Genomic DNA, 23,601 nt, shown 5'->3' with positions numbered 1-23,601 from the left:
TTGTGCATGTTAAATTGCTCCATGTACAGCACTTTGTATGCAGCGATGGCTGTTTGAAAGTGCTCGAGAAATACTGTTTGACTTGACAAATGAAAGGACAGCAGTTGAGTACTAAAAATAAGGTTATTTACTTACAATTGTTATATTGGACAGACTGTATACACTTTTTGTTTCCTTGGTAAACTCAATAAGGCACAAAAGAAACATTTCTATACGCCTCAAGGCTTCTTGCATATTAAAAGAGGAAAAACATCAAAGTTGACCACTTAAAAAAAAAAAACACTCGGACGACACAATTAGCAAATTTCAGGAGACAACGTTGACATTTTAAAACAAGCACAATGTCCAGCAAGGATTCTGTTAGCGTAGCTTAGCACGAGGAAGCGGATGCAAACCCTTAAGTGACTGAATTTGCACATTAAAACATTTGAAGTCTGACTAATAATTCAACCAAAATATTCTCTTCACCACAGATATCAAATTCTGGTTCTTGAGGGTCGCTATCCAGCATGGTTTGTTTCCCTCCTCCCAACACATCAGGAGCCCCCCCCCCCATCATTTGAATCAAGTGTGACGGAGGGAAGAATCTCCAACATGCAGAACAGCGGCCCTCGAGGATCAGTTTGACACGTGTGCTTCACATTACGGCAACGCTCGCCAGGACGAGCTAACAAACCTCACGTTGATGTTCCTGCTGAAGAATGTCTTAAATGACAACAAAGGCATTTACAAGACTGATTGGACGTCTGAAAGCTCAGTGGGAGGAGCCAATGGTCAACGCTTAACCGCATCAGCAAATAAATTGGCCGTTCCCTTGTTAGCGTACAAAATTAGCACAACGTGATCGTTTTGGTTAACTTTGGTTTGTTTTAGGGATGTGCCATGAATTGATAATTACAGAGTTCATAGGTTGAGATGACTTGAAACAAATCTGAAACCTAAAAAGTATTTTCTGAAAAAATAAAAGTTTCAAATATACTCGTTTGAGGAGCTACCTGTCTACACGGACTGCCATATTTACACCTTTCCATACTCATCGGTGCGAAGTGTCAGCCCATCCCGCCGCACCATTTCTGAAGCAAGCCAGGCAGAATTGGGGAATATTCAGCAAGGACAAGCTAAACCTTGGGACAGATTCGTTGATCATTGAAGCTAATAGCAGACGTAATGCCTCGCAACGGCTGTTCTGGCATCGTTGACGTTGGTATCCCGTCTTATATCGTCATCATACACCGATTGCAAAATCATGTTCAATCACTAATTAAGGTGTGATTGTCGAAAATGGTCTACCGGTGCTTGGCAAGCTCGTCAGTGTTAGCAGCGAGCGAACCAGCCGAGATGTAACGCTTGTGCTTACCATCGACTTTTGAGTTCCTACGGATCTTCTTTCCACAGTGCAGCCTCACTCAAATGTGCCATTTTAGCAGGCAACGGTGCGGCTGCAGTCGTGATGTCACTTCCGGACGTCGACGCTATCTCTCAACATGGTGGCTCCCCTGAGGGGGGGAGATATTAATTTCTTATTCCACAAATGCAGGATGAATCAGAGTACTGTTTCGACTAGTGCTGGCGCAAATGACACATAAACACCCCCCCGTTTGGTTCCCCATTAAGTGACGGTCCGTTGACACCTGTGGAAACGTCATTTTCCCATCCCAAGAGTTGTTTTCAATTAAGTGACGAGCAGCTGTAATTGGCACGAAGAAACAGGGTTGGGGTCCACACTTTTTTTGCGAGCAAATTGGGGAAGTGATTAAATTGTGAATTAGGGGGGGTGGACTCGCCTTTGATGTGAGTTCCTTCCACAAACAACATGGATATGACCAGAGGAGCTAGTTTACAAAAGCAGCCATTTTGTTGCTATATTTAATAACTTGGATGATTACTTAGCACCCACTCACAGGGGCCCCATAAAATACAATAAAATGAGGGGGGCGGGGGGGGACTGCCTATCGCTAGTTTGTGCTCTCGAATGCATTCCCTCGTACATCCGAAAGGCACTCAGAGTGTGTGAGTTGGGTGTGGCGGAGCGCCCTCCGCTGCCCTTCGTTTTTGAATGCAGGCCTCGGTTCAAAACCAATCAGCAGCTTGTGCTTGAACTGTATCCACCTGTTCGGCCTGACATTCTGGGCGCTCCGTGTCCTCAGCTGGAGCGGCGAGAGCGCGCACCGCCTCTCCTTTTTAGGAGCTACGCACAATTCAAGAATGCTCGGAGTTTCCGAACGGTCGGAGTGAAGCAGCGCGCACTCTGTTCACATTTCCGAGCGCACCCCTTATTCGCCTTTGAGAGCAAGCTAATGCTAAATTAGCATCAGCGCTCGCACTCGTTGCGTCATCACATTTGCTAACATCGTCGTCCATCACATACGATTATTTTTACATCACGTTTGCGTACTGGAGTGTAGCGTTTGTTATAAATAAAATCCACATTCCCTGTCTCATCGGCTCTGCCCACTGAGGTTTGGCTCCACCAATGAGATTGTTTGTAGCAGCAAGAGCTCCACCTCTTGTTTACAAACAAACAAAAACAAATTTAAAAAAAAAACAGGACGGTCCACGTCTCCACGTTGATGACTGCGTTGTCTCCCTGCGGCCGAGACATTTCCCAAGACCAACACGACGAGCAAATCCAAAATGTTGAAATTGTTTTTTGGAAGTGGACACGAAGTGGATAAGCCGGAGAGGAAGTTGGCAAAAGGGACAGGAAGTGGTCTGCGTTGCTTTCACAGAAAGCGCCACCGGAGGATGACGGGAAGATGGACGAGCGCCGTGACTCGGGCTTTTGATTTTCCCTTTTCTTCCGAATTGTCAGACGCGTTTTTCGCTTCAGATTTTGATGTCCTGTAACTCGACCATCTTGGCCAGAGTCTTCTTCACCCTCAAGATAGTGAGGCGGGAGGCGGGGCTTGCCGACCAGCACTCGCACATCAGCTTCAGCATGGCGCGCAGACACTAAAAATAACACACACACGCACACACAGAATTATGAGGAGCCCTCGGTCTCCAGGAGGTGGCGTCATCCAATGTGGGGCGTGGTCTTACCTCGTCGCTGTTCCATCTGTTGGACACGGTGGGGCGCAGGCCTTTGACGCACACCACCTCCAGCATGTCTTCATACGACGGGTCCGATGGCACCATGTCGTAATACGGGAGCTGGTACTCTTCCACCATTCCTGCGCACACAGGCACAAAATGGCACACAGATGAAAACAGCTTCTTTTTTTCTTTTTCTTTTTTAATGAGCATGACTTTATAGCTAGGCTGTGAGAAGATCCTGGGCCACTTTCAAGCTCCTGGATTGCTCTTCTCCTTTTCAACCTTTCTTGACCGTTTTCAAACTGTGCCAACTACAAAATAGTTCAGTGCCAAAAGTTTTTGTAACTTCAAAATAAAAGCCCAAACTCAATCATTTGTTTCTTTTATATTGAATTTCCACCATTTTGGATCAATTCAAAGCATTCCAATTCTAAACGGTTAAGTTCATTCCCATTCCTCATTTTATAAATAAAAGCAAAATGTCACTTCTGTTGAGAATCATTTTCTTAACAACCCTCTCGCTTTAACAATTTGAGTCGTCTAAAAACCTTGCACGCTTGGCAAGCGTCGGTCGGCGGGCCGTACCTCCGGTGACGCAGCGTCTCGCCATCTCCCACACGACCAATCCGTAGCTGTACATGTCAGCCATGAGGTAGGCCTGGAACTGGTTCTTCTTCAGGCTCTCGTCCAGAACCTCCGGCGCCATGTAGCGCCGCGTGCCCATACGCGAACTCAGCGGGATGTCTACCTCGTTGGTGTCGCTACGGGAACACAAAGGGGCTCAGACGAGACGGCAGTGGGCGGAAGCGGCGCCGTCGACGGAATCCCGGTCCGAACCTGTTGAACTTGACGGCGAGGCCGAGGTCGGCGATGCAGCAGGCGCCGTTCTTCTTGATGAGGATGTTCTTGCTCTTGAGGTCCCGGTGGGCGATGGCGGGTTTGCCCTGCGTGCCGTAGATTTGGGTGTGGAGGTGGCACAGGCCGCAGGCGGCCGAGTACGCCAGGCGCAGAAGCGTGGCCGTGTCCAGCGTGGCCGTCTTCAGGAAGTCGTAGAGCGAGCCGTTCTCGTGGTAGTCGCTGATGAGGAAGAGCTGCGTTAAGGCGCCCGTGCCCTTGATGTCGGCCGCGATGAACCCTGAACAATCACAAAAATCGAAATACTCCATCACCACTAGACAGCGGGCCTCCGCTATGAAGAGCAAATCACCGGCGCGCAATATGACTCATATAAACATAGTGGGGGATTTGGTTAAAATTGGGGAAATAAATACATTTCGGTCAATAACAGGTGATGGGTTAGCCCCCCCCCCAGAAAGGAAAATATGACATCATCTGGGGTGTGCGTGAAAGTGCGTCTACCGAGGATGTTGTCGTGTCTCATGAGGACGGTCTGGTAGATTTCCGTTTCTCGAAACCAGCTGGCCTCCTCTCGGGTGAAGAACACCTTGACGGCCACCTTCTCGCCTCGCCATCGGCCCAGCCACACCTCGCCGTAACGACCTTTGCCGATCTGACGCACCATCTGGATCTGCTTGGCGATGGTCCGCTGAACCTTCGGGTGTGAATTATGCCGCTCGATTTGATTCGACTGCAATGATCGCTCACTCCCCAACACGAGGGGCAACGTGCGCCACAGGTGCAGTGTTAAGCTCGTACCAACAGGGGGAGCCCGGAGCCGCTGCCGGAGCTCTGCGATTGGTGGATGAGGTCTTTGAGAGACTCCCCAACGGGGATGAACACTTCCTGTTCCACGTCCTTCTGGTAGCGCTGACGTTCGCTCTGCCACTTGTATCTTGACACGCACGCGCAAAATGCGTTTGCAAAACACATATGTACAAACACATGCGCGCACACACAAAGAAGAAAGTCACGCACGCACACCCAAGCAGACAGACACAAACATTCCAGTCATGTGACAGCAGAATGTGATGTGATGTCATGTTTGTGTGCGTCTGAAAGTGAGGATGAACTGACATGAAGACTTTGGCTTTTAATCAGTGAAAGAAGCCCATTTCTTTTAATTAAAAAAGTTCTCAAAACAAAAGCGGGGGAAAACAATGATATTTATTCAAGTTTAAGAATGAAAATGTGGTTTTGATATTTGTTACCTCGTGAAAGTTAATCAGTGTATGCCGTTTGTGTCTTTGTTGGTAAGAACAAATGAGCACAAGACGGAATGTGAAATGTGTCGGCGAGTTTGATTTGGTGGCACTTGTGTGTACTGCGTAGTGCAAAAGTGAGTATTTGGCGCACCTGTAGTAGCAGACCACCGTGACACAAACCAGCGTGCAGCAGCACACCGTCATGGAGATGAGGAAGGCCAACCAGTGGGGGCTGCCTTCTGGAAACGAGATGGAGGCGGATCGGGGGGCACGGCGAGGGTCAACGAAGCCGACTGGGCGGACGCCGCAAAGCCGGAAAAATCAACAAGACAGTACCTGAAGGAGCCTGCGGGGGCAGTGTGGGCAGCAGCTCGCGGTTGCAGAAGTCGGTACTGCAGCACTCGATGGTCCTTCTGGTCTGAGCGTTGGGGGAGTCCTGCCGGTCCAAAGCGAACCGTCACCGTACACACATCCTGGCTGTTCGTGTGTGTGTGTGTGTGTGTGTGTGGGCGTACCTTGCACTGGAAGTGTGAGCCCTCATACTTCATGCATCCTGATGTGAGGATGGCCTCGCCGTGCTCGTCCTCCTCGATGATGGCGAAGCACTGACCGTTGGTTCTGGGGAATGACCCTTGTCAGCACGCATGTCAAAAACACACCCCCCCCCCACTCCTCGAGAATTTTCTAGATTTTTTTTCCTGAGAGATAGTTAGGCATGTGAACCCCCAACTCAAGAGTTGAGATATTCAGAGGCAATGGGAGCAAATCATTATCAGTAATCAGTAAAGGCGATGAATTCAACAATCACCCGTAATGGCAACAAAATCCGATCGAAAGATGATCAATAAATGGCTTTGGCGAGCTGCACATCCCGAACTGGAGAAAAGGCACTTTTCATTTGCTGACTGAATGTTTTCAGAGGAAAAACGTGAGAACGCTACAGTTACAGTATGTTTCATGTCCACAGACTGTATCGGTAATCGAAAACGTCCGGAGGAATGGCGCCAAGCAACGGGGGGCGGCTGCAGCTTACTGGCAAGTGTTGTTGGTGGCGTCTTCGGGACAGTGGCCGGAGCAGTAGCAGCTGAGGAAGCGAGCGGCGTCCTCGGGGGCGACGGTGGAGTCCTCGCCGGGACGCCTGGCCTCCGCTTTCACGCCGGTGCCCTGGAGGACGTGGTCCGGGTTCTGACCCGCCGCTGCCAAAAAGGCAAGACGACAAAATCCACGATTAGCAAGAAAACAGTGGAACGAACGGCTCTAAACCCCAAACAAAAACCCCTAATCACTGCTGCAGTTGTCGGCAGTAAAAAGTCGCTCGGGCAAGGACCGCCCGCTCGAAGGCTCCGCACGTATTAGATTCTATCCGCTTGTTCCTCGGGAGGTTTGATGACATCATCATGCGGCGAACCTCAGTTGCGCGGCGTTATCAGCTGGAGGTGAAGCTTTTTCCGTTATCAGCGTGGGGACATTCTATTTATAAAGTCCTTCAGAATAAACTTTTCACATCTGATGTTCCCCCTGCACAGCTGACATCAAAGTGTGTGTGTGTTTGCAAGAGAGGGCTGGAAAAAGAGTCACATTTGTTTTTTCCATGATGCCGACGGAAAGAGAAAGGAGAGGAGAGCCTTGAAGCTTTCTTATCAGTTGTTGTTCTCGGCACTTATCTCCTTCCTCCCCCAATCTGCTCTTTTCTTCTGCGCGGCGCATTCCAGCCCGCCTTCCTCGCAGCAACAACGCCAAAGTGCGCTGGCATGTCTGGACTTGAAGCGCATACGCGTTGAGCTGCCCGGTTGTCATGGAAACCAGTCGCCCGAGTATAAAGGCCGCCTCTCCCGACAAAACAAACACCCAGCACCCCCCCCCCCCCCCCTGCACTGATGTCATCTTGCATCTTAAAGGGAAGTCCGAGATTGATGTCTCGGTCCGGCTACGTGACACGTGATTGAAGAGAACTGCTGGAAACAAAAACCGACAACTAACGTCGGATTAAATTGTGGAGAGAATGCACAAATCTGTTTTCGAGTTCTCTTTTTTTTTTGGGGGGGGGGGGTATGTGCGCGCCAGTCAGAGTGGAGACTGAGGTCTGGCAGAGAGCGGGCTGGGTAATCGGACTCTTAAAGTCACCGTTTTGCACGCAAACACGCATGTGCGCTGGCACGCTTGCGCGCGCACACCACAAATTGGCCTGAAGAGCGACGCTACTTTAAAAAGATAAATATTTAAAAAGCTGGTTTTGGATCAAACGAAAAGTTCCTCAACAATGTTTGTTTCTTCACGTTCTCATTGACTCGCCTCAACAGATTAAATCAAGTGCTTACCGTGGCAAACTGTCATGAGACGAGAAACATTCACATGCTGGTTCCAAGGGTGGGGGAAAAAAAAGGGGAAATTAATAGCAATTACGAAAAAGTCCTTCAATACGTGGAAAGTTGTCCAGAATGTGGTTGCCAAGTTCAAATGCACTCATCCACTCGTTTCGTGAATTTTATTTTATTTCTTGGATAACTCACGTGCACTGAGAGGCACTTGTAAATAAAATTGATTATTATATTGACAATATATATTGACAATAGGGCGGCCCGGTAGTCCAGTGGTTAGCACGTGGGCTTCACAGTGCAGAGGTACCGGGTTCGATTCCAGCTCCGGCCTCCCTGTGTGGAGTTTGCATGTTCTCCCCGGGCCTGCGTGGGTTTTCTCCGGGTGCTCCGGTTTCCTCCCACATTCCAAAAACATGCGTGGCAGGCTGATTGGACGCTCTAAATTGTCCCTAGGTGTGAGTGTGGGCATGGATGGTTGTTCGTCTCTGTGTGCCCTGCGATTGGCTGGCAACCGATTCAGGTTCTCCCTGGGCCTACGTGAGTTTTCTCCGGGTGCTCCGGTTTCCTCCCACATTCCAAAAATATGCAAGGCAGGCTGATTGAACGCTCCGATTTGTCCCTAGGTGTGAATGTGAGCTTGGATGGTTGTTCGTCTCTGTGTGCCCTGCGATTGGCTGGCAACCGATTCAGGGTGTCCCCCGCCTACTGCCCGGAGACAGCTGGGATAGGCTCCAGCACCCCCCGCGACCCTAGTGAGGATCAAGCGGTTAGGAAGATGAATGAATGAATATTGACAATAACCAGGTAAACCCCGCAACCTCCCATATTATTGGTCATTGCACACGTGTGGGTGTTATTTTTGTGTTGAAAATGACTTACTTGTGAATGGATTTTACAAATATCCAGTTTTTTTTTTCTTTTTCTCCGCCACCTGAGAAGTGATGATTTTGGAGGTACAAGAATTCTGCCCGATGCCGGCGAGATATGCACAAGCGTCCCGTGCTGCGGACTGCTTTGTTTTAGCGGCACGCAAATATTTGAAGTACACAATTAAAGTACTGTTTTGGGATTTGGTGAAAAAAAATAAATTCATTTTATCAGCATTTTTTTGTCATTTAGTCACAGATTTTATGTCAAAATGAGACTAACTTGACACGCGCAATGTAAATAAACTCAACTCAAAGTAGCCAGCATGGCAGACCAAGAGTTTATCAACCTCTTCATGTCATCTATGTCCAAGTGATAGATGGAAAGACAATTTGTGGGTTGTCGGGGGCAGAAGCGGGAAGCGAGCCCTCTTCAAAGGGCAAGCTCCTCTCTGGAGGGACTGAGGGAAATTTCCGGAGAACAATGAGCGTTTCGCGCCGCCGACAGCACGCGCCGTGTCATACAGGAAGTGGTTCATGTGCAAAAGAGGAAGCGGGAGCGGCAACAAACGGCTCTACAGCTTCCTGCGGCGCGAGGCCAGAGAAAGTTTGCCAGCTGCGCATCCGCAACGGCCGCGAGAAATGGCCACCGTTTCGACACGCTTTCAATGCACTTGGGGATTTGCCGAATTTTTTTGGGGGAAGGGGGAAAAAAATGGTCAAAATTACTTTGACATGCTTTTTCCCTTTGAACATTTTATGCAGTCACTGCTTCATAAACGCAAAATAAAATATTTAAAGTAATTTTTGCTCAATTGTATTATTTTATTATCAAAATTAAGTATTTTGTAAGCTGCATGTAGTTTTCCCTGAAAATTGGTCAAAATCTCTCTTTTATTAAATAATTGGTTAATTCATTTTGCGGACATTAATCATGGAATCATAGAATGCAAACATCGGCAAACTGATCGTATTTTTACAAAATTTTTGTCATCAAAAATGAATTGGATAATCTGGATCTGTTTTTTTGCACCGATCCCGAATCTGCCCTCGTTTTTCTTCCTTTGGGTTTTCCTCATAAAAATCACGATAATCATATGACCAGAATGCAATATGCAAGGAAGAAATCAACGCAGTATTTACGAAAGATGGGTTCGGTTCAGCAACAGGTGGAATTTTTTTTTCCTCAAATGTCATTGCTACAAAAAAAAATCGATGTGTAAACTTTTACAGGTCAAATTTAAAAACCAAACCAAAAAAATCATTGAAAAATCTGATGTGCTAGAAAAAAAGTCAAAGCATTAAAAAAAGAAAATCTGTAAAAATACATTCAAGGACAAATAAATGGATCGCCAACGCAAGTGCGATGATCAAAAAGAAGTACTTGACAAAGACGTCTGAACTTTTCGGGGGTTTGCTCCACATTCGCGTTTCTCAATGAAGCGCAGTCAAGCGCGAAGGCCCGGCGTGGCGTGTTGGTGGTACCTTCTGCCCTGAAGACCATCAGCAGCGCGGCGATCGCGGCGGCCAGACGCAACAGGAGCCCTGCCATCCCGCGGCGCGACTGGACGGATGCTCGGACGGGACGGACGCTGTCGCCGCTCCCGATCTGACTTTGGGGTCCGGCGGCTTCACCACAGGCGTTTTTGCTGGTCCGCTATCACAATCTGAGAAGAGGCTCCTCTGGCTCGCTGGCTCTTTGAACCCGGAACGCTGACAACACACAACCATTGACAGTTTGTGAAGACGTACAAGAAATGACGACGACAACTTTTGAAACTCTCGGGGCCAGCTAGCTGGTCTTTGACGTAGGACTGCAGTTGGCCAAAAGCGACGGCTGCTTCAAGCGAAAAGTGGCGCACCTCCTGTGTCGTGTAAGGCCTGTTCCTGAAAGATTTTTTTTGGTGGATCTACTCTTGCTCGACACGTTTACAGAATTTCGTGCCGGCGAGTCAAACTGGCATCAGGGGGCTTGATTTTGAAAACATTCAAAGGAACCCAAAGTGTGCCAAAAATGAATGCTTCAAATCAAAATGGCCGACTCGTGACTTGACATGTCAACCAAATATGGGCTCAATTTTAAAGAGAAAATGAGAGTAAATGCAATTTGTTTCAGGCGGGGGTGCGCAGTAATCAAGCACCGGGAACACTGCTTTTCTTGTTCCCCCGCACCGGCCCGACCGCAGCATCGGCAACACTAACGACGCGGCGAGCTACGGAACCCGCGACGAAATGATTTGTCCAAGATGTTGCGCAATTACGGGTGCAGCTCAAATAACCGCATGTTGCAATCAAGGGGAGCCGAGAGGGGGGGTTGGTGGATGAGGCTAAGAGGGAAGTGGGGGGTCATATGAGCGTGCGTGTGGGAATGAGTGGCAATGTCCAGCCAGCGTCTGTCACTTTCCATTTGCCGGGGCGGGACAAAGGGGTCGGACCTATGACCCACTTTTCACACATCTTTGGCTGGGGAGGGGCGTCCTAATGAGTGCGCCCTGTGTGCATGTGCGAATTCCCACTTTTAGCAGAACATTTGGACGAAGCGTCCCGATGGTGGCCGTTTGCTCAACAACAACAACAACAACATGGTTGTCGGACAAGAAAAATAAGACGCGCAGATGCCGGCGCGCCGACAAGACGAGGCAGGTTGAGGAAGCTCCCACAACCTTCACTCGACCTCCCCCCGTGTAGCCGTCCAAAGGCCGCTTCCCTTTGAAAACAATATGGCTGTCGCATGACATCATAGGTGCGCACGTTATCTTCGACATGAGGAAGGCGATTTGGAAGTTTGTCGCCGTTCGTTTTTGAAAACTCGCTCGGCCCGCTGACTGCTCAGACTTGAATGCCCGTATGCTGTCCTCATTTCCTCGATACGAGGAACGTGTGGACACAACATCGGTCAGTCAAGCGGATCCCTCCTCGAAATCACACGGCAGCATTGACAGATTCTGGAACTCGGCGATCCGCGCGATTGGGCTCCGCCGTCCGTTTGGGAGAAAATTCAAGACTTTTATGCTCGTGAAAATACGGCGAAAGATTGATTTCTCTGTACTGGAAAGAAAACATTTGATCAAAAGCAACCAACAATCTGTCCCGAAAAGACAAGCGGTCGAACGCCATCGCGCCAGCTCCTTGGCATGGGGGGGTCAGAATGAAAGCAGCCATTGTTCTGCAGAGCCACCTGTAGACGGGATAGAGGAGCCTTGGAAGCGGGCAATCAGCCGTGACCAGCGCCGCGCCCGCATCCTCCTGAAAAGACTCTCAACCGTCCTTTGCAGGCTCCAAAACTACTTTTCGTTTTGATTGCTAGGGCCAAGCATCGCGTCTCCCAATCCAAAAATCACATTTGAGTGATTCGGGAGGAGGGAAATGATGAATGAATTAATTTCTTCTCCCTAATCGCTGTAAAGGGATTTTCTGCCGAGATCCACTCGATCTAAATCGCCAGGATGTGACGCGTTGTTAGATTTTGAGTGCACTTGAACACTAACGCCTTGCCGTATGAGGGAAGAAAACAACAACAACAACAACGGCGCTGCCACCTCTTAAGCCCGCCCCCCTCCCCCACGGAGAATGTCTGCGGCTTAGAGGTCCAGACATCAATAATGAGACCTTAATGTTTGTCCACTTCCTGCTCTGGAAGAAGAGTGGCAGTCCAAACAAACAAGCCCGAGGCAGACGGCTTGCGCGCCGCACAAATAAATCGTGTAATGAGCGAGATTGGGATCGCGGCGGTGGCGACGCATTTCGGCCGGGGCGCTAAAAACGGAATCGAGTGTCATCTCGGTTGACAATCTCGTGGCCTTCTGTTGAAAACAAGAAACACTTTTAAGCACAATTTTCCTTTTCACCACACACCAAATGTTCTTTGTTTTAGCGCCTTCTTGATCAAAACGGGGCTTGCTTCTTTTTTCAACTTGCGTGAAAACGAAGAGCACATAAATATGCACCGCGTGCCATTATGTCTTCATCGATGAAGTGAAGCGTGAAACTTTATATGTGGCTTTTTTTTTGCAACACTTGAGACGATTCTTCATTTAAAAAAAAAAAAAATTCCTGCATGGGGCAAGAGGTCAAAAAGTTCAAGGGGGCCAAATACTTTTGCAAGCCACGGCAGTCGTCCTTGAAGCCCCGCCCCCACTGAGCGGCAAACTATTGAATTCTTGCAAATGTTGCGTTCTCACCGGGATTTGTCAGGGTGCCTTCAAGGTTGCAAATGGTCCCCAGACGTTCATCGGTCCTTTTCGTGTTGCAAACAAACGACTAAATAAATAAATCCGACTTTTGCCGAACATCTGGCAAATGATTTGTGAACATTTGCAACCTTGAACAAACCCCGACGTCAACGTGCATTTTTCTACCTTTGCCAAGAGTCGCAATGATTCGCCCTCAGTGGGATCGCGGCTTGAAAGTTGTTCCTTCATCTCTCTGCACTTCATCTATGGGGGGGGGGGTCCCCTTCTACCCACCCCCCCCCCTCCACCCCTTGCAGGTGGGCCCCCGGCCGCCAAAAGAGGAGAAGCAGCGGCAGGCCTGCGATGTTGTCGGCGCCTCGGCCAACATGCCTTTCGGGGGGGCCTGGGAGACCGCCGGCCAGACTTGGTGGCTCCTCCGCCATTGTTTGCTCGGCCGCTCCATGCGCCTCCTCATCTGCGGCCGGAGATTAGCAGAAGAATAGTCGGCTGACTCCGAGACTTCTCATGAGTGCTTTCCTCTTTCACCTCGTCGGGTAATCCTCATCATCTTCGACATCATTCTCCGGAAAATGGCCCTGCTCTCAACATATTCTGCAGCCATCATCGCCGAGCATTTTGGACACAGGCGAGAAATGCGACGCTCGTGTGCACGGCGTCGTTTTTATGAGCCAATAATGTGTCCTTTGGACTTCAGTTGGTCGTCTCGCAATACATTCATTCATCTTCCGAGCCGCTTGATCCTCACTAGGGTCGCGGGGGTGCTGGAATCGGTCGCCAGCCAATCGCAGGGCACACAGAGACGAACAACCATTCACACTCACACTCACACCTAGGGACAATTTAGAATGTTCAATCAGCCTGCCACGCATGTTTTTTTTGGAATGTGGGAGGAAACCGGAGCACCCGGAGAAAACCCACGCAGGAGAACATGCAAACTCCACACAGGGAGGCCGGAGCTGGAATCGAACCCGGTACCTCTGCACTGTGAAGCCCACGTGCTAACCACTGGACTACCGGGCCGCCTGTCGCAATACAATCCAAAGATATTTCAAGACTGCTTCACTGGCGCCAGGCCAAAATCTTTAATGTCCAAATTTTCACCAAAAAAATTGCATTGCTCACTCCCCACGTGTCTTTTTTTCTTTTTTTTAACAAATGATTGACCAATCTAAAGGGCTGAAAATGGTTTGCTCTCTTGTCTTCTTGCTTCATGGACTACCCAGCATCCACTTGGACGCAGTTGTACAGTTGCACGGGGAGTGAATGCGTTAGTATTGTACAAATAAAGTATAAAAGTGTGTGTGTGTGTGTGTGTTGCTGAGCAGAAGAAGCCGTAAATTCTTACGACGTGGCTCAGGGGACTGGAGGTGTTTTTAATGAGTGTAATCGCCATAGTAACAAGTGCGTCCGTCTGCGGCGCAGTATTGCTTTCGTCCTCCAGCGCGGCTGTAAAACAAAGCGGCGATATGTTCATAAATCCAACGCGTCGCCAGGCGCCGTCAAATTAGACGGAGGCTTCAATGTACAAGTTTGCTGCAACAAAATTGAAAATGATTTCAATCGAGTTTTAAAGTCGAACCATGTGGGCGGAATGTGGCCTACGGCGTTGCAAATAAATGCACAGTCAAAACTGTGAGTGGCAAATGTCACCGATTTTCACGTCGTGGCCCTGCAACTTCAGTTCACAGTCATTTAATCAAATCAAATCCTAAAGCAAATCACACGCACGTGCCCTGAAAACATCACTGTCTCAAACATTTGATGTTGGGTGGGTGCACCCTCTTTTCACAACCATTGCGTACAGCCACTGGCGTCTAAAATGTTGCCTGATCGGAAAAAAAAAAATATGTGCCAAAAGGTATATCATCCCATTTCATCTTCAGATCTTTTCATGGGGGAACTCTGAAAAATACTTTTATACTGAAATCATCCACGCTGCTCGCGAGTCCAACTTGGAAACGAGTGCGCACGCGCACGCATGTGCGGGTGTACCGCAGGACATATGGGAGTGATTTGGAGCGCAGACGGGCCCCCGCCTCTGAAGGTCTTTGTGTACGTTTCGAGTCAGAGATGATGACGCCTGAAGTTCCACTCGGTCAACGGTTTGATTGGAACATAAAATGCGGCGTTTGCTCGACTAAAGGCTGTCCTTCTCACGGACGCCCTCCCGCAGAAAGTCACGGGGGGTGGGGGGTGAGGCATCCCCTTGAGACAAATGACTGCCTCCCTTTCCTAATCGTGTGTGGTAAGTGAACACACCACGTAGTCAGAGTTCTTCCTCTCCCGGGTTGTTGGAAATCAAAAGCGGACAACGGGCAAAAATCGGCCGCAATTAAAAAGCCGCCCGATTGGCTCGGCCCGCCCTGCCGTCAATGCGGGGATCAAGGGGTTAATCTCATGAAAGGGCAGAAAAGGGGCGGGGATGATGAGGGGTAGGGAATCAGATTTTTTGGAGGGGGTACGTAGCGCGCGTTCATGTGACTACGCTACAAATCCCACAGATGTTCAGTCCGACTGGGTAACGGCACTGCGAGTGTTTGTGTAGCCGATGAAGCCATTCAATGTGGACAATTCAAAATGGCGGCTCGCGTTTCGACATTGGATGCAGCGGCGACCGCATGTCATCGTGTCATTTTGTGTATGGTGACAATTTCTGATGTGTGTGTGTGTGTGTGTGGCATGACTGTGGAGTGTGTGAGAGAGAGAGAAAGCGAGAAACGTGTGTGTGTGTGATTGACAATTGAAACCATTAAACGTCAGTGTGTCGTGTGCAAGTGTGTGTGTGTGTGTGTGTGTGTGTGTGTGTTCATTTGTGCACGTGTGTTTGCACAAGCTGGTCAAAGTGCTACATGTGGAATTGTGTGGGTGACGCGGACGTGTGCCCGACATGACAATGTGGGCTTGTGCCTGTCTGTCTGTCTGTCTGTCTGTCGCATCTGCATGTTAGCATGTGCATGCAACGTGAGGACAGGTGTGTGTGACATGACATGACCCCCCCCCAAAAAAAAAAAGTTTTGTCAAGTATTTGTCAACGGTATTGTGCTATATTTATGCCTGAAACAACGGACATAAGAAACTCGCCACGCATTTAGGAGACAAGTCCTACCTGGGCGCTGTGTCCGTGCGTGTGGCATGCCGCCGCAAGGTTCCATGGGAGAAAGAAGTGGGTCACATCGGAGAAAACTGTCAGGACGAGAGCGACACAACAGCTGAGTCATGCTTTTTTTTTTTTTTTTTTCAAACATGCCACACCTACGCTGTTTTTTTTCTTGGAGCTTTGACATAAAAATAAAAAAAAAGGAAGACAATCCATGGCGCAATGTTACTTGCTGCTCTGGACAAAGATGACGCGGCAGGAGGAGGCGGAGCTTGGTGGTGGTCACCGTTTTGTTTTTAGAGACACAGACGAAAAGACTGAGGAGTTCCGAAAAGACAGTCGGATTCATTTGTTCTGATCAGAGAAGAGAACCAAACTGTCGTTCGTGTAAACCGGCTTTGGCCTGTTGCGTTCTTCAATTCACGATCAAGCCTTGAAATACTTTGACATTCTTGAAAAGATTAAATGTTTTCTTGAAAAATGAAATGAATGAATGAAAATTTCTTGGTCGTGCGTGGAAAAGCAAAAAAGGTAAAACGGTCCGCTTAGCAGTGACGCACCGAAAAAGAGCGGAGGAAGCCGAGAAACCAGTCGGCGCCTCGTAAACAAGCGAGGCTGGCTGAGCTATGCGGGCCGTGGGGGTAAACACGCACGCACGCACGCGCGCACGGAGATAGCAGAGCCGCAAACAGCTGAGAGGTTGAGGCCAAGTTCTCGTGACATGTTCTCTTTGGTCTATGCGACTCCCCCCCCCCCAAAAAAATAAAAACAGGATTGACTTGCACTTTGGGTGTGGAAGGAGGGCAGACATTGAAATGATGTAACAGCACTCGGCGGTGTCACAATGTGTGCAGACGCAAAACGCTGGTGTGCATATGTTTTGAGACACTTCACGGAATGCGCAAATGTGTGAAAGCCAACATGGGAAAGACAACAAAGGGGGGGGGGGGGACACTTTATGAAAGTGGGGTCCCTCGCCTGAGGAGGGTTTCAAGTTTACAGATGCGCCATGCGGGCGCCAACATCGCTCCTATCTAAATATTGCATCCATCGGAATACACGAGAGAGTTCTTAGTCTCCTCCTCTGGCCTGATTTGTGAGGTGAGGGGGGGGGGGGGTCATGGAGACTTTAGAGGAAGGCCTGCAAAGTATGACGATTGCCCAAATCCTTGTGAACAACCTGCCCAAAATGGAGCCTCGTCCACATTCTTTTAACCGAATGAAAAGATTTTTCTCCAGAACGATAAACTTGGACAAATGGACAATATGGATTTCGGCAGTCGCAACGAAAGTGATCGACGGAATAAAACATGGGGGGGAAAAAAACGACACAAGCGCTGCGCTCGCACGAGTGCGACGGCAAGGTCAGCGAGCCGCCAGGATGGCGAGCGTGTCTGAATTATTCAGCGTATTGAAAGCCTCGATCCATAAGATTCAAGTGGACATGGACGCCGCTTCCGCCCGCGAACCGGGTCACCACGACGTTGCGTAACATCTTCACGTCACGCTAAATTCAAGCAGCGAGCAAAGCACAAAAGCTCAGAGGAGGCGACGGAAGGCCAAAAAGCTGCCAGGGCAGAAACGCAGCAGCAGGGATGAGTACAAAGAAGCCAAACGTCCAGGGTGCGTTTTGGTAAACCTTCCAAAAAGATTTCCGAAGCGGCTGGAAACGGAATTCCAACGGTATGAATTGGACGGCGAAGAAGCCGATTATTTATCTTCTGCAGCGCACCGCCATGAACCAATGCACCATTTGAGGAGGAGGAGGAGGCGGCATCGCATGTTTTCTTCCCCAGCTCAGCCACTCTGTCTCCAGGTTCCTCTGGGAGGGGGGGAGGAAATGGGGAGGAAAGCAGACAGAGAAGTAAGGGAGATTTGAAACCTGATCTCCCCCCTCCTCCCCCTCCTGCTGCTGCTGCTGCTGTGCCACCTCGCCGTAGTGCCTCCAGACTGGCGAGTAACGCGATCCCGCAGGCTGCAGCATTGGAGGCTCTCCAAGGAAAGGCAGCCCAGAGAAGAAAAAGATTTTTTTTGAGGGGGGAGGGGGGACGCCAGAACAACTCCCTCAAACGGACACACAGGGAAGAAGGAGCCCAACCAGGACTGGAAAAGAACGAAACAGAAGGAGGACATGCCGAGAAAACGAGAAGCATGACATATGGGGAGAGAAAAGTGTTGTTTGTAAAAGTCGTCGTTAGAATGCGTTCATCCAAATGTACTCGGGAAAGTAACGATCGAGGCAAATACTTTCAATCAAGTCAATCAATGAATGAAGCGCTCTCAAACAGTGGCGTCACCTTTCCCCGAGTCAAGTGAATGTCAATGCCTTTGAGGCCTGTCATAATTCCGCCAAAGATAAATGTCACCAGAAACGATCGCGATCAATGAGCGTATCTTTTGTTCTTTGTTTTTTTTTTGGGGGGGGGGGCGCGAGGGCGGGATTTCTGTCATGCAAAATAGGTAGCTTAGCTGATTTCTAAGTGATCTAATCGATTCCCTCCTCACTTCAAGCCCAAATGGGTTGATTTGCAATTTCACACGCGCTCAACATCAAAAGCATCTTCAATATTTATAACGTCAGCAATTTTATTTGCACCACAGCCTACCGACTTTTGAGATCTCCGCAATAATAGGCCTCAAAAGTCATAGTTTGAAGCAATTTAGCTTTCCAAAGGGACGATGTTTCCGTTACTTGTTGAATCGATTTCACTACAAAACGTGACATGAAAAGGAACTTTTTAAAAAAAAATTATATAAAATAAGAAATTGAACGGAAATAAACCATTTCAATGTTTTACAATGTATTCATTTTTTTATATTGAATTTAATTCTGGGCGGCCCGGTAGTCCAGTGGTTAGCACGTCGGCTTGACAGTGCAGAGGTACCGGGTTCGATTCCAGCTCCGGCCTCCCTGTGTGGAGTTTGCATGTTCTCCCCGGGCCTGCGTGGGTTTTCTCCGGGTGCTCCGGTTTCCTCCCACATTCCAAAAAAAACATGCGTGGCAGGCTGATTGGATGCTCTAAATTGTCCCTAGGTGTGAGTGGGTGTACGAATGGTTGTTCGTTTCTGTGTGCCCCGCGATTGGCTGGCAACCGATTCAGGGTGTCCCCCGCCTACTGCCCGAAGACGGCTGGGATGGGCTCCGGCACCCCCCGTGACCCTAGTGAGGATCAAGCGTTTCGGAAGATGAATGAATGAATTTAATTCTGAATAGTTTAATTCCAATACAATACTTTGAATTTGTGAAACATTGATAAAAAAATCAATTTGGTGGGACTTCAGCTCAGTTCGCAATAAAACAATGAGCGCCATCGACAAGTGAGGATGATTTTTGCAAAGAAATGCAACACGCAAGGCGCAGCGTTTCTTTAAAGTCACTCACTGGTTGGATTTTCTTCATTTGACTTTTCTGATTGACTTGGTTGACCCTCGCTGACAGAACGAGCCAAACGTCCGCTTACAAGCAAAGGCAGATTCTTTCCTTTATTAGCGCGATATAAATAAATACTGTACATGCGTCCAAGTGTGTGCGGGTGCTTGATATGGAACGCGCAGCTGTCCGGCACATTTGCTGCAACGACAATTCGTCACTCGGTTGCGCGTCCAATCAAGCGTCCGAAAGCTCCATATCGATGCTATTATGACGACGATGATAATGTGATCAATTCATGAAATGCCAAGAGCGGCTTAAGGCGTTCATGGGTCTCAAAATATTCAGTCCCATGAACAAGCTCTCTCGTTTTGAATGTTTATTCATTCTGCGGGGGTTGCGAATAATCTGAACTTGAAATTCCAAGCGCTTGACAAGTGATGGGAAGCCAAACCGCCAAACTGCCGAAAGCCTCGTGGAAAACAATTTTCGATGCGGCTTTAAGGAAATAAATACAACCGTAAGAAATCTGTGCAAATGCTCTAAAATGGCCGGCACTCTTGGGGTCTTTTCTGAAAATGGCCGCCACCGAATGAGTTCAAGTATCCGGTCAGTGCGGCAGCCATGTGACTCGGACCATTTCAAGATGTCAAGACAAAGAAAGGAAGCGCACGGGGAGCCAAGTGAATCAACAGCTAAATGAAGCGACAATTATTTTGATGAGCAACGACTCATTTAGAGACCTCATTGAACTTGAAACTGTCAGAAATTTCAGCCACTCGGCAGTCAATATTCTTCAACTTCAATAAAACGCAGCCAAACTCAGATTTGCTCCCAGATTTGGAGGAGAAGCAGTCGAGCCGCTTCTCCTCCACATCGAGAGGAGCCAGATGAGGTGGCTTGGGCATCTGATTCGGATGCCTCCTGAGCGCCTCCCCGGTGAGGTGTTCCGGGCATGTCCCACCGGGTGGAGACCCCGAGGTCACGCTGGAGAGACTATGTCACCCAGCTGGCCTGGGAACGTCTCGGGATCCCCCGGGGAGAGCTGGAAGAAGTAGCTAGGGAGAGGGAAGTCTGGGCTTCCCTGCTAAAACTGTTGCCCCCGCCACCCGGCCCCGGATAAGCGATAGATGATGGATGGATGGATAGTCTTTCCTGCAAAAATGATGCAGTTTGTATCTGCAGACATATTAATGTGTGTATGAACACCGGTCCAAGTGCGCCCAGCGTGCAACTTGCTAGAAATACAAAGCAGAGGTAAACAAACATGGCGCAGAAACTCAGAAGCAGCACAACCGGAAGCAAAACGGCCGCTTCATTCCTGTGGTGAGCAACAATGATATAACATATTTGATTCACGGCAGAAAGGAGCAAGCGGCAATGACGTCTATTCACGTCATGGCGTTATCTCCAAGTCACCTGATTCGATTGGGATATTTAAATTGATCCCAATTACCATGTTTAGGGGAGTAACTGTCTGCTCACGCATGTAAGGGGGTTATCCCAAATGTTTCACAAAACCCAATTTTGACCTTAACCCAAATACTGACTGCATTTAAATGTAGTGAATGTGGGCTCGGGCTGTCTAAATTTGCGCCGGCATTATGTCTCAAGGGTGGAAACATTCGCAAGGGACTGCGGACAGACAACAACTTACACAAATTGTCATCTAAACATTTACTTGGTTTAATTTCATATTTGATGGGTGGCCACACAACTATTTGGATAAAGTACATTTAAAAGTCCAAATTTTACATTGTTTTGAGCCCTTTCAAGTCTTAATATGAATGAAAACACATTTTCACACAAAAATTAATAGTTGATGGTAAAAACATGAGGAAATAGTCTTTGTTGAACTGTTTTACTTAGATTTATATTTGTGATCACTACTACTTCCGTGGGAAAGCACATTTTAACAAATGGCCTCAGTTAGATTTGGATTTTTTTAAAGACCAGAATGAGTTTATTTTATGCTAGCGGGCGAGTTAGTATTGGGCTTGGAACACAAAATTGTGCTGTTCGGTTAGCAAGGTGAAAATAATGTACGAGTTTCGAGTGACTGATAAAAAGATTTAGTCAGTGAAGGGGGGGGGGGGGTGAAGACAAAACGTTGAGCTAAACGTTGAGCTAGCTGAGGAATGCGGCTAAAGGCTTCAGACTTCGAGAGAGAAAAACACGCTAATAAATGCTGGCTTTGCTTCCCATTTGTTCATTGGCGTGTTACCAACATTGAGTAACGACTTGGAAGGAGATTCTCTCGGATTTAAACGAAGTGAAAATGTTAGCGAAGTCGTGCAGAAAAAAAGAGGGGGGGGGGGCAAAAGAAAAAAGTTGAACGTAACTCTTTTTTTTTCCACGACGGCCACTGAAGGGATCCATCCATCACCTGGCATTAACACCCAGGAAAAGCTTGCGAATGATGTTGTGGCTTCTTTGTACAATCGAACGCTCACCAGACAAGCGAACACACAGAACCCACAGATAATGACAAATTCCAGAGAAGAGCTTTGAATAAATTAAAACACATTTTAGTCAGCGTGTTGGTCATAAAAACGAAAACGCTTCTCCCGATTCCACCCCAGCAAATAGACGGCACCAACTAGTCGAAGCCGAGCAACAAAAAAAAGTAGTCGTCTGTACCTTTATGGTCACTCTCTCGCTCTATTTCTCACTCTCTTCTCGGACGCTTTGTCTGTCAGTGGTTCGAAAATCCAACGAGACGAAGAAGGACGAGGTGTGAAATTCCAGACTTTTCTGCCCAATTTCCAGCAACGAGCGAGTGACAGACGTTGGCGCCGCTGCCGCCGAGGCTTCTTCTTGCGCACTCCCTCGCTGGCTCGGTGAGTGGCCGCGCGTGCGCGTGCGTGATGTACTATTAGCAAAGTGGCAGGAGCCAGAAGTGAAGCTACCAGCAGCCATTTTACGTTGCTATACACTCGCCGCGCCAAACTCAAAGACTGAATTCTCTGTGGCGTTTCCAAATGATTTTCTGTCTCAACGGCGAAAATGACAATGTGTGGGAGGATAAGCATCCAAATAGTTCAACTGAGAATATGCGCTTTCTGGTAGTTACTCGTAGCATACAATTGCAACCAATAAAAAAGTATAAATGCCATGATACCTGAGGTAGGCACATCAGTCTATCAGTCATCCTATTGTCATTATTTCAGGCTGGCCCAGTCGTAGTGCATTTACTCCGTCTCATACAAAACACACGCCTGTCATAAAGGACCATGAATAATGAAATATAAGCCAAGACCATCAGGACTAAACTCACTGCAAAACGTAAGCCTAACGGTGCGAGGTCCCAGGCATCCAATTTAGGAGAGGGATACAAATTTGAGGGGCAATTCAATTAATGTGTGAACTTGCACCCGCCACAATGAATTATTGGGAGTTTGGCTATTTCGCATCCACCCGACTGCTTTTCCTCCCCCCACCGTCCACGCACGCTGTTGCTATGACAACAGAGCACCCCCAACCTCTTTTAAAAGCTGGACCTGTGCCACTATCGAGCCATGTTAATTCACGGTGGACAGAAACGGATGGTGGTGGGGATAGTGGGGGACGGGGAATGGGGGGGGGGGGGGTTACGGCGTTTAATGGCCGATGATTAAATAAGTGCACCGCAGAGCTTCATCCATCAGGATGGAGAAAAGCAAAAAGCCTTTTAAGTCTTCCACCCCCAAGATTCAATTTGAGCTGAAAGCAGAGGAACCTTCTGGAAAATGAGATTAGATGACTTCATCCCACCATTGAGGACGATTTCCATGGTGATCCATACCGTGCTTTTGTCGCACTTGAACTTGGTGGGAGCAAACTGGACATTTCATTAGGTACAGTCAAACGAACAAACTTCTGCTTTTAGAAAGATAATAAAGCTTGTGATGGGAACTGTCAGGGAGGAGTTCAATAATTAATACAACCTTGGATAAAAAAAAATATTGATATATTTTTAGGCCAACTGGACACCTTTGGGAAAAGTTTGAATGTTTTTTGAATGTTTTGTATATTTGTAAAAGCAGTACGGTACTAGCCACGTGTGTACCGGACTCAAGGGACTGCTGAGTCGTCAGCATACTAACTACCCGACAGTTCCATCTTGTGGTCAACTGACTTCATTACACGTGTGATGATGCAAAACAACAAAACGATTTGGGACACAATGGAAAAAACAAAAATTGAAGTCGGAATGTTACAATTGAAATTTCAATATTATGCGCGCGCGCACACGCACGCACACACACACACTTACACACGCGCGCACACAACTACTTCCTGCTTCCGTGCCTTAGAAAAATGGGAAATGTACATTTTGGGCCGAGGTATCTAGTTTTCAATGATTTCTAATTCTTTTTACAAAACTGTATCATCATTATTAACTCGGTCGCATGAAAAAAATAAGACCCCCCTCCACTTTTGCTTATAGTGATAAAATAAATCTGTAAAAATCTGTTGCCGTTACAGTCGTACGTGTATCCTAATATCATCACTTGTTGAGTGAGGGGGGGAAAAAAAGATTGAATTGGATCGATATCGGACGATCCCTGTGGCTGCGGTATTGGTATCGGACGTGAACCGATATGTGCTCCCTTTTCAAGTTTGAGCACGCGGCCATC

At 48.1% G+C, this 23,601-nt stretch overlaps 4 protein-coding genes across 9 annotated transcripts in view; 3 read left to right on the top strand and 1 right to left on the bottom strand.

Annotated features, from left to right (window-relative positions):
• The window catches only part of LOC127610529 (ubiquitin-40S ribosomal protein S27a), a 113,025-nt gene that overhangs the window by 2,151 nt on the left and 87,273 nt on the right, over positions 1-23,601 (top strand). The window lies entirely within an intron of this gene.
• The window catches only part of LOC127610519 (F-box only protein 41-like), a 116,401-nt gene that overhangs the window by 24,890 nt on the left and 67,910 nt on the right, over positions 1-23,601 (top strand). The window lies entirely within an intron of this gene.
• LOC127610524 (sulfotransferase 6B1-like) overlaps positions 1-23,601 on the top strand; it is a 115,205-nt gene that overhangs the window by 28,630 nt on the left and 62,974 nt on the right. The gene's annotated exons all lie outside the window — the stretch shown is intronic.
• LOC127610511 (bone morphogenetic protein receptor type-1A-like) lies at positions 105-21,832 on the bottom strand. Of its 2 annotated transcripts, none has more exons than XM_052080738.1 (13): positions 21,623-21,832; positions 15,622-15,698; positions 9,808-10,035; positions 6,172-6,334; positions 5,654-5,756; positions 5,475-5,574; positions 5,290-5,377; positions 4,693-4,828; positions 4,396-4,588; positions 3,874-4,171; positions 3,622-3,797; positions 3,043-3,173; positions 105-2,952 (listed from the first exon to the last, which is right to left on the bottom strand). In XM_052080738.1, exons 3-13 carry the CDS (start codon positions 9,872-9,874, stop codon positions 2,827-2,829), a joined length of 1,581 nt encoding a protein of 526 aa, XP_051936698.1. In that variant the 5' UTR covers positions 9,875-10,035; positions 15,622-15,698; positions 21,623-21,832; the 3' UTR covers positions 105-2,826. The 2 variants fall into 2 exon arrangements, with proteins under 2 accessions (XP_051936698.1, XP_051936699.1); XM_052080739.1 differs by having other exon boundaries at positions 5,290-5,374.

Source organism: Hippocampus zosterae, chromosome 11, assembly GCF_025434085.1.
Source record: "Hippocampus zosterae strain Florida chromosome 11, ASM2543408v3, whole genome shotgun sequence".
Taxonomy (NCBI): domain Eukaryota; kingdom Metazoa; phylum Chordata; class Actinopteri; order Syngnathiformes; family Syngnathidae; genus Hippocampus; species Hippocampus zosterae.
The sequence above is the reverse complement of the archived record's forward strand: the minus strand, read 5'-3'. Positions and strand labels throughout refer to the sequence as shown.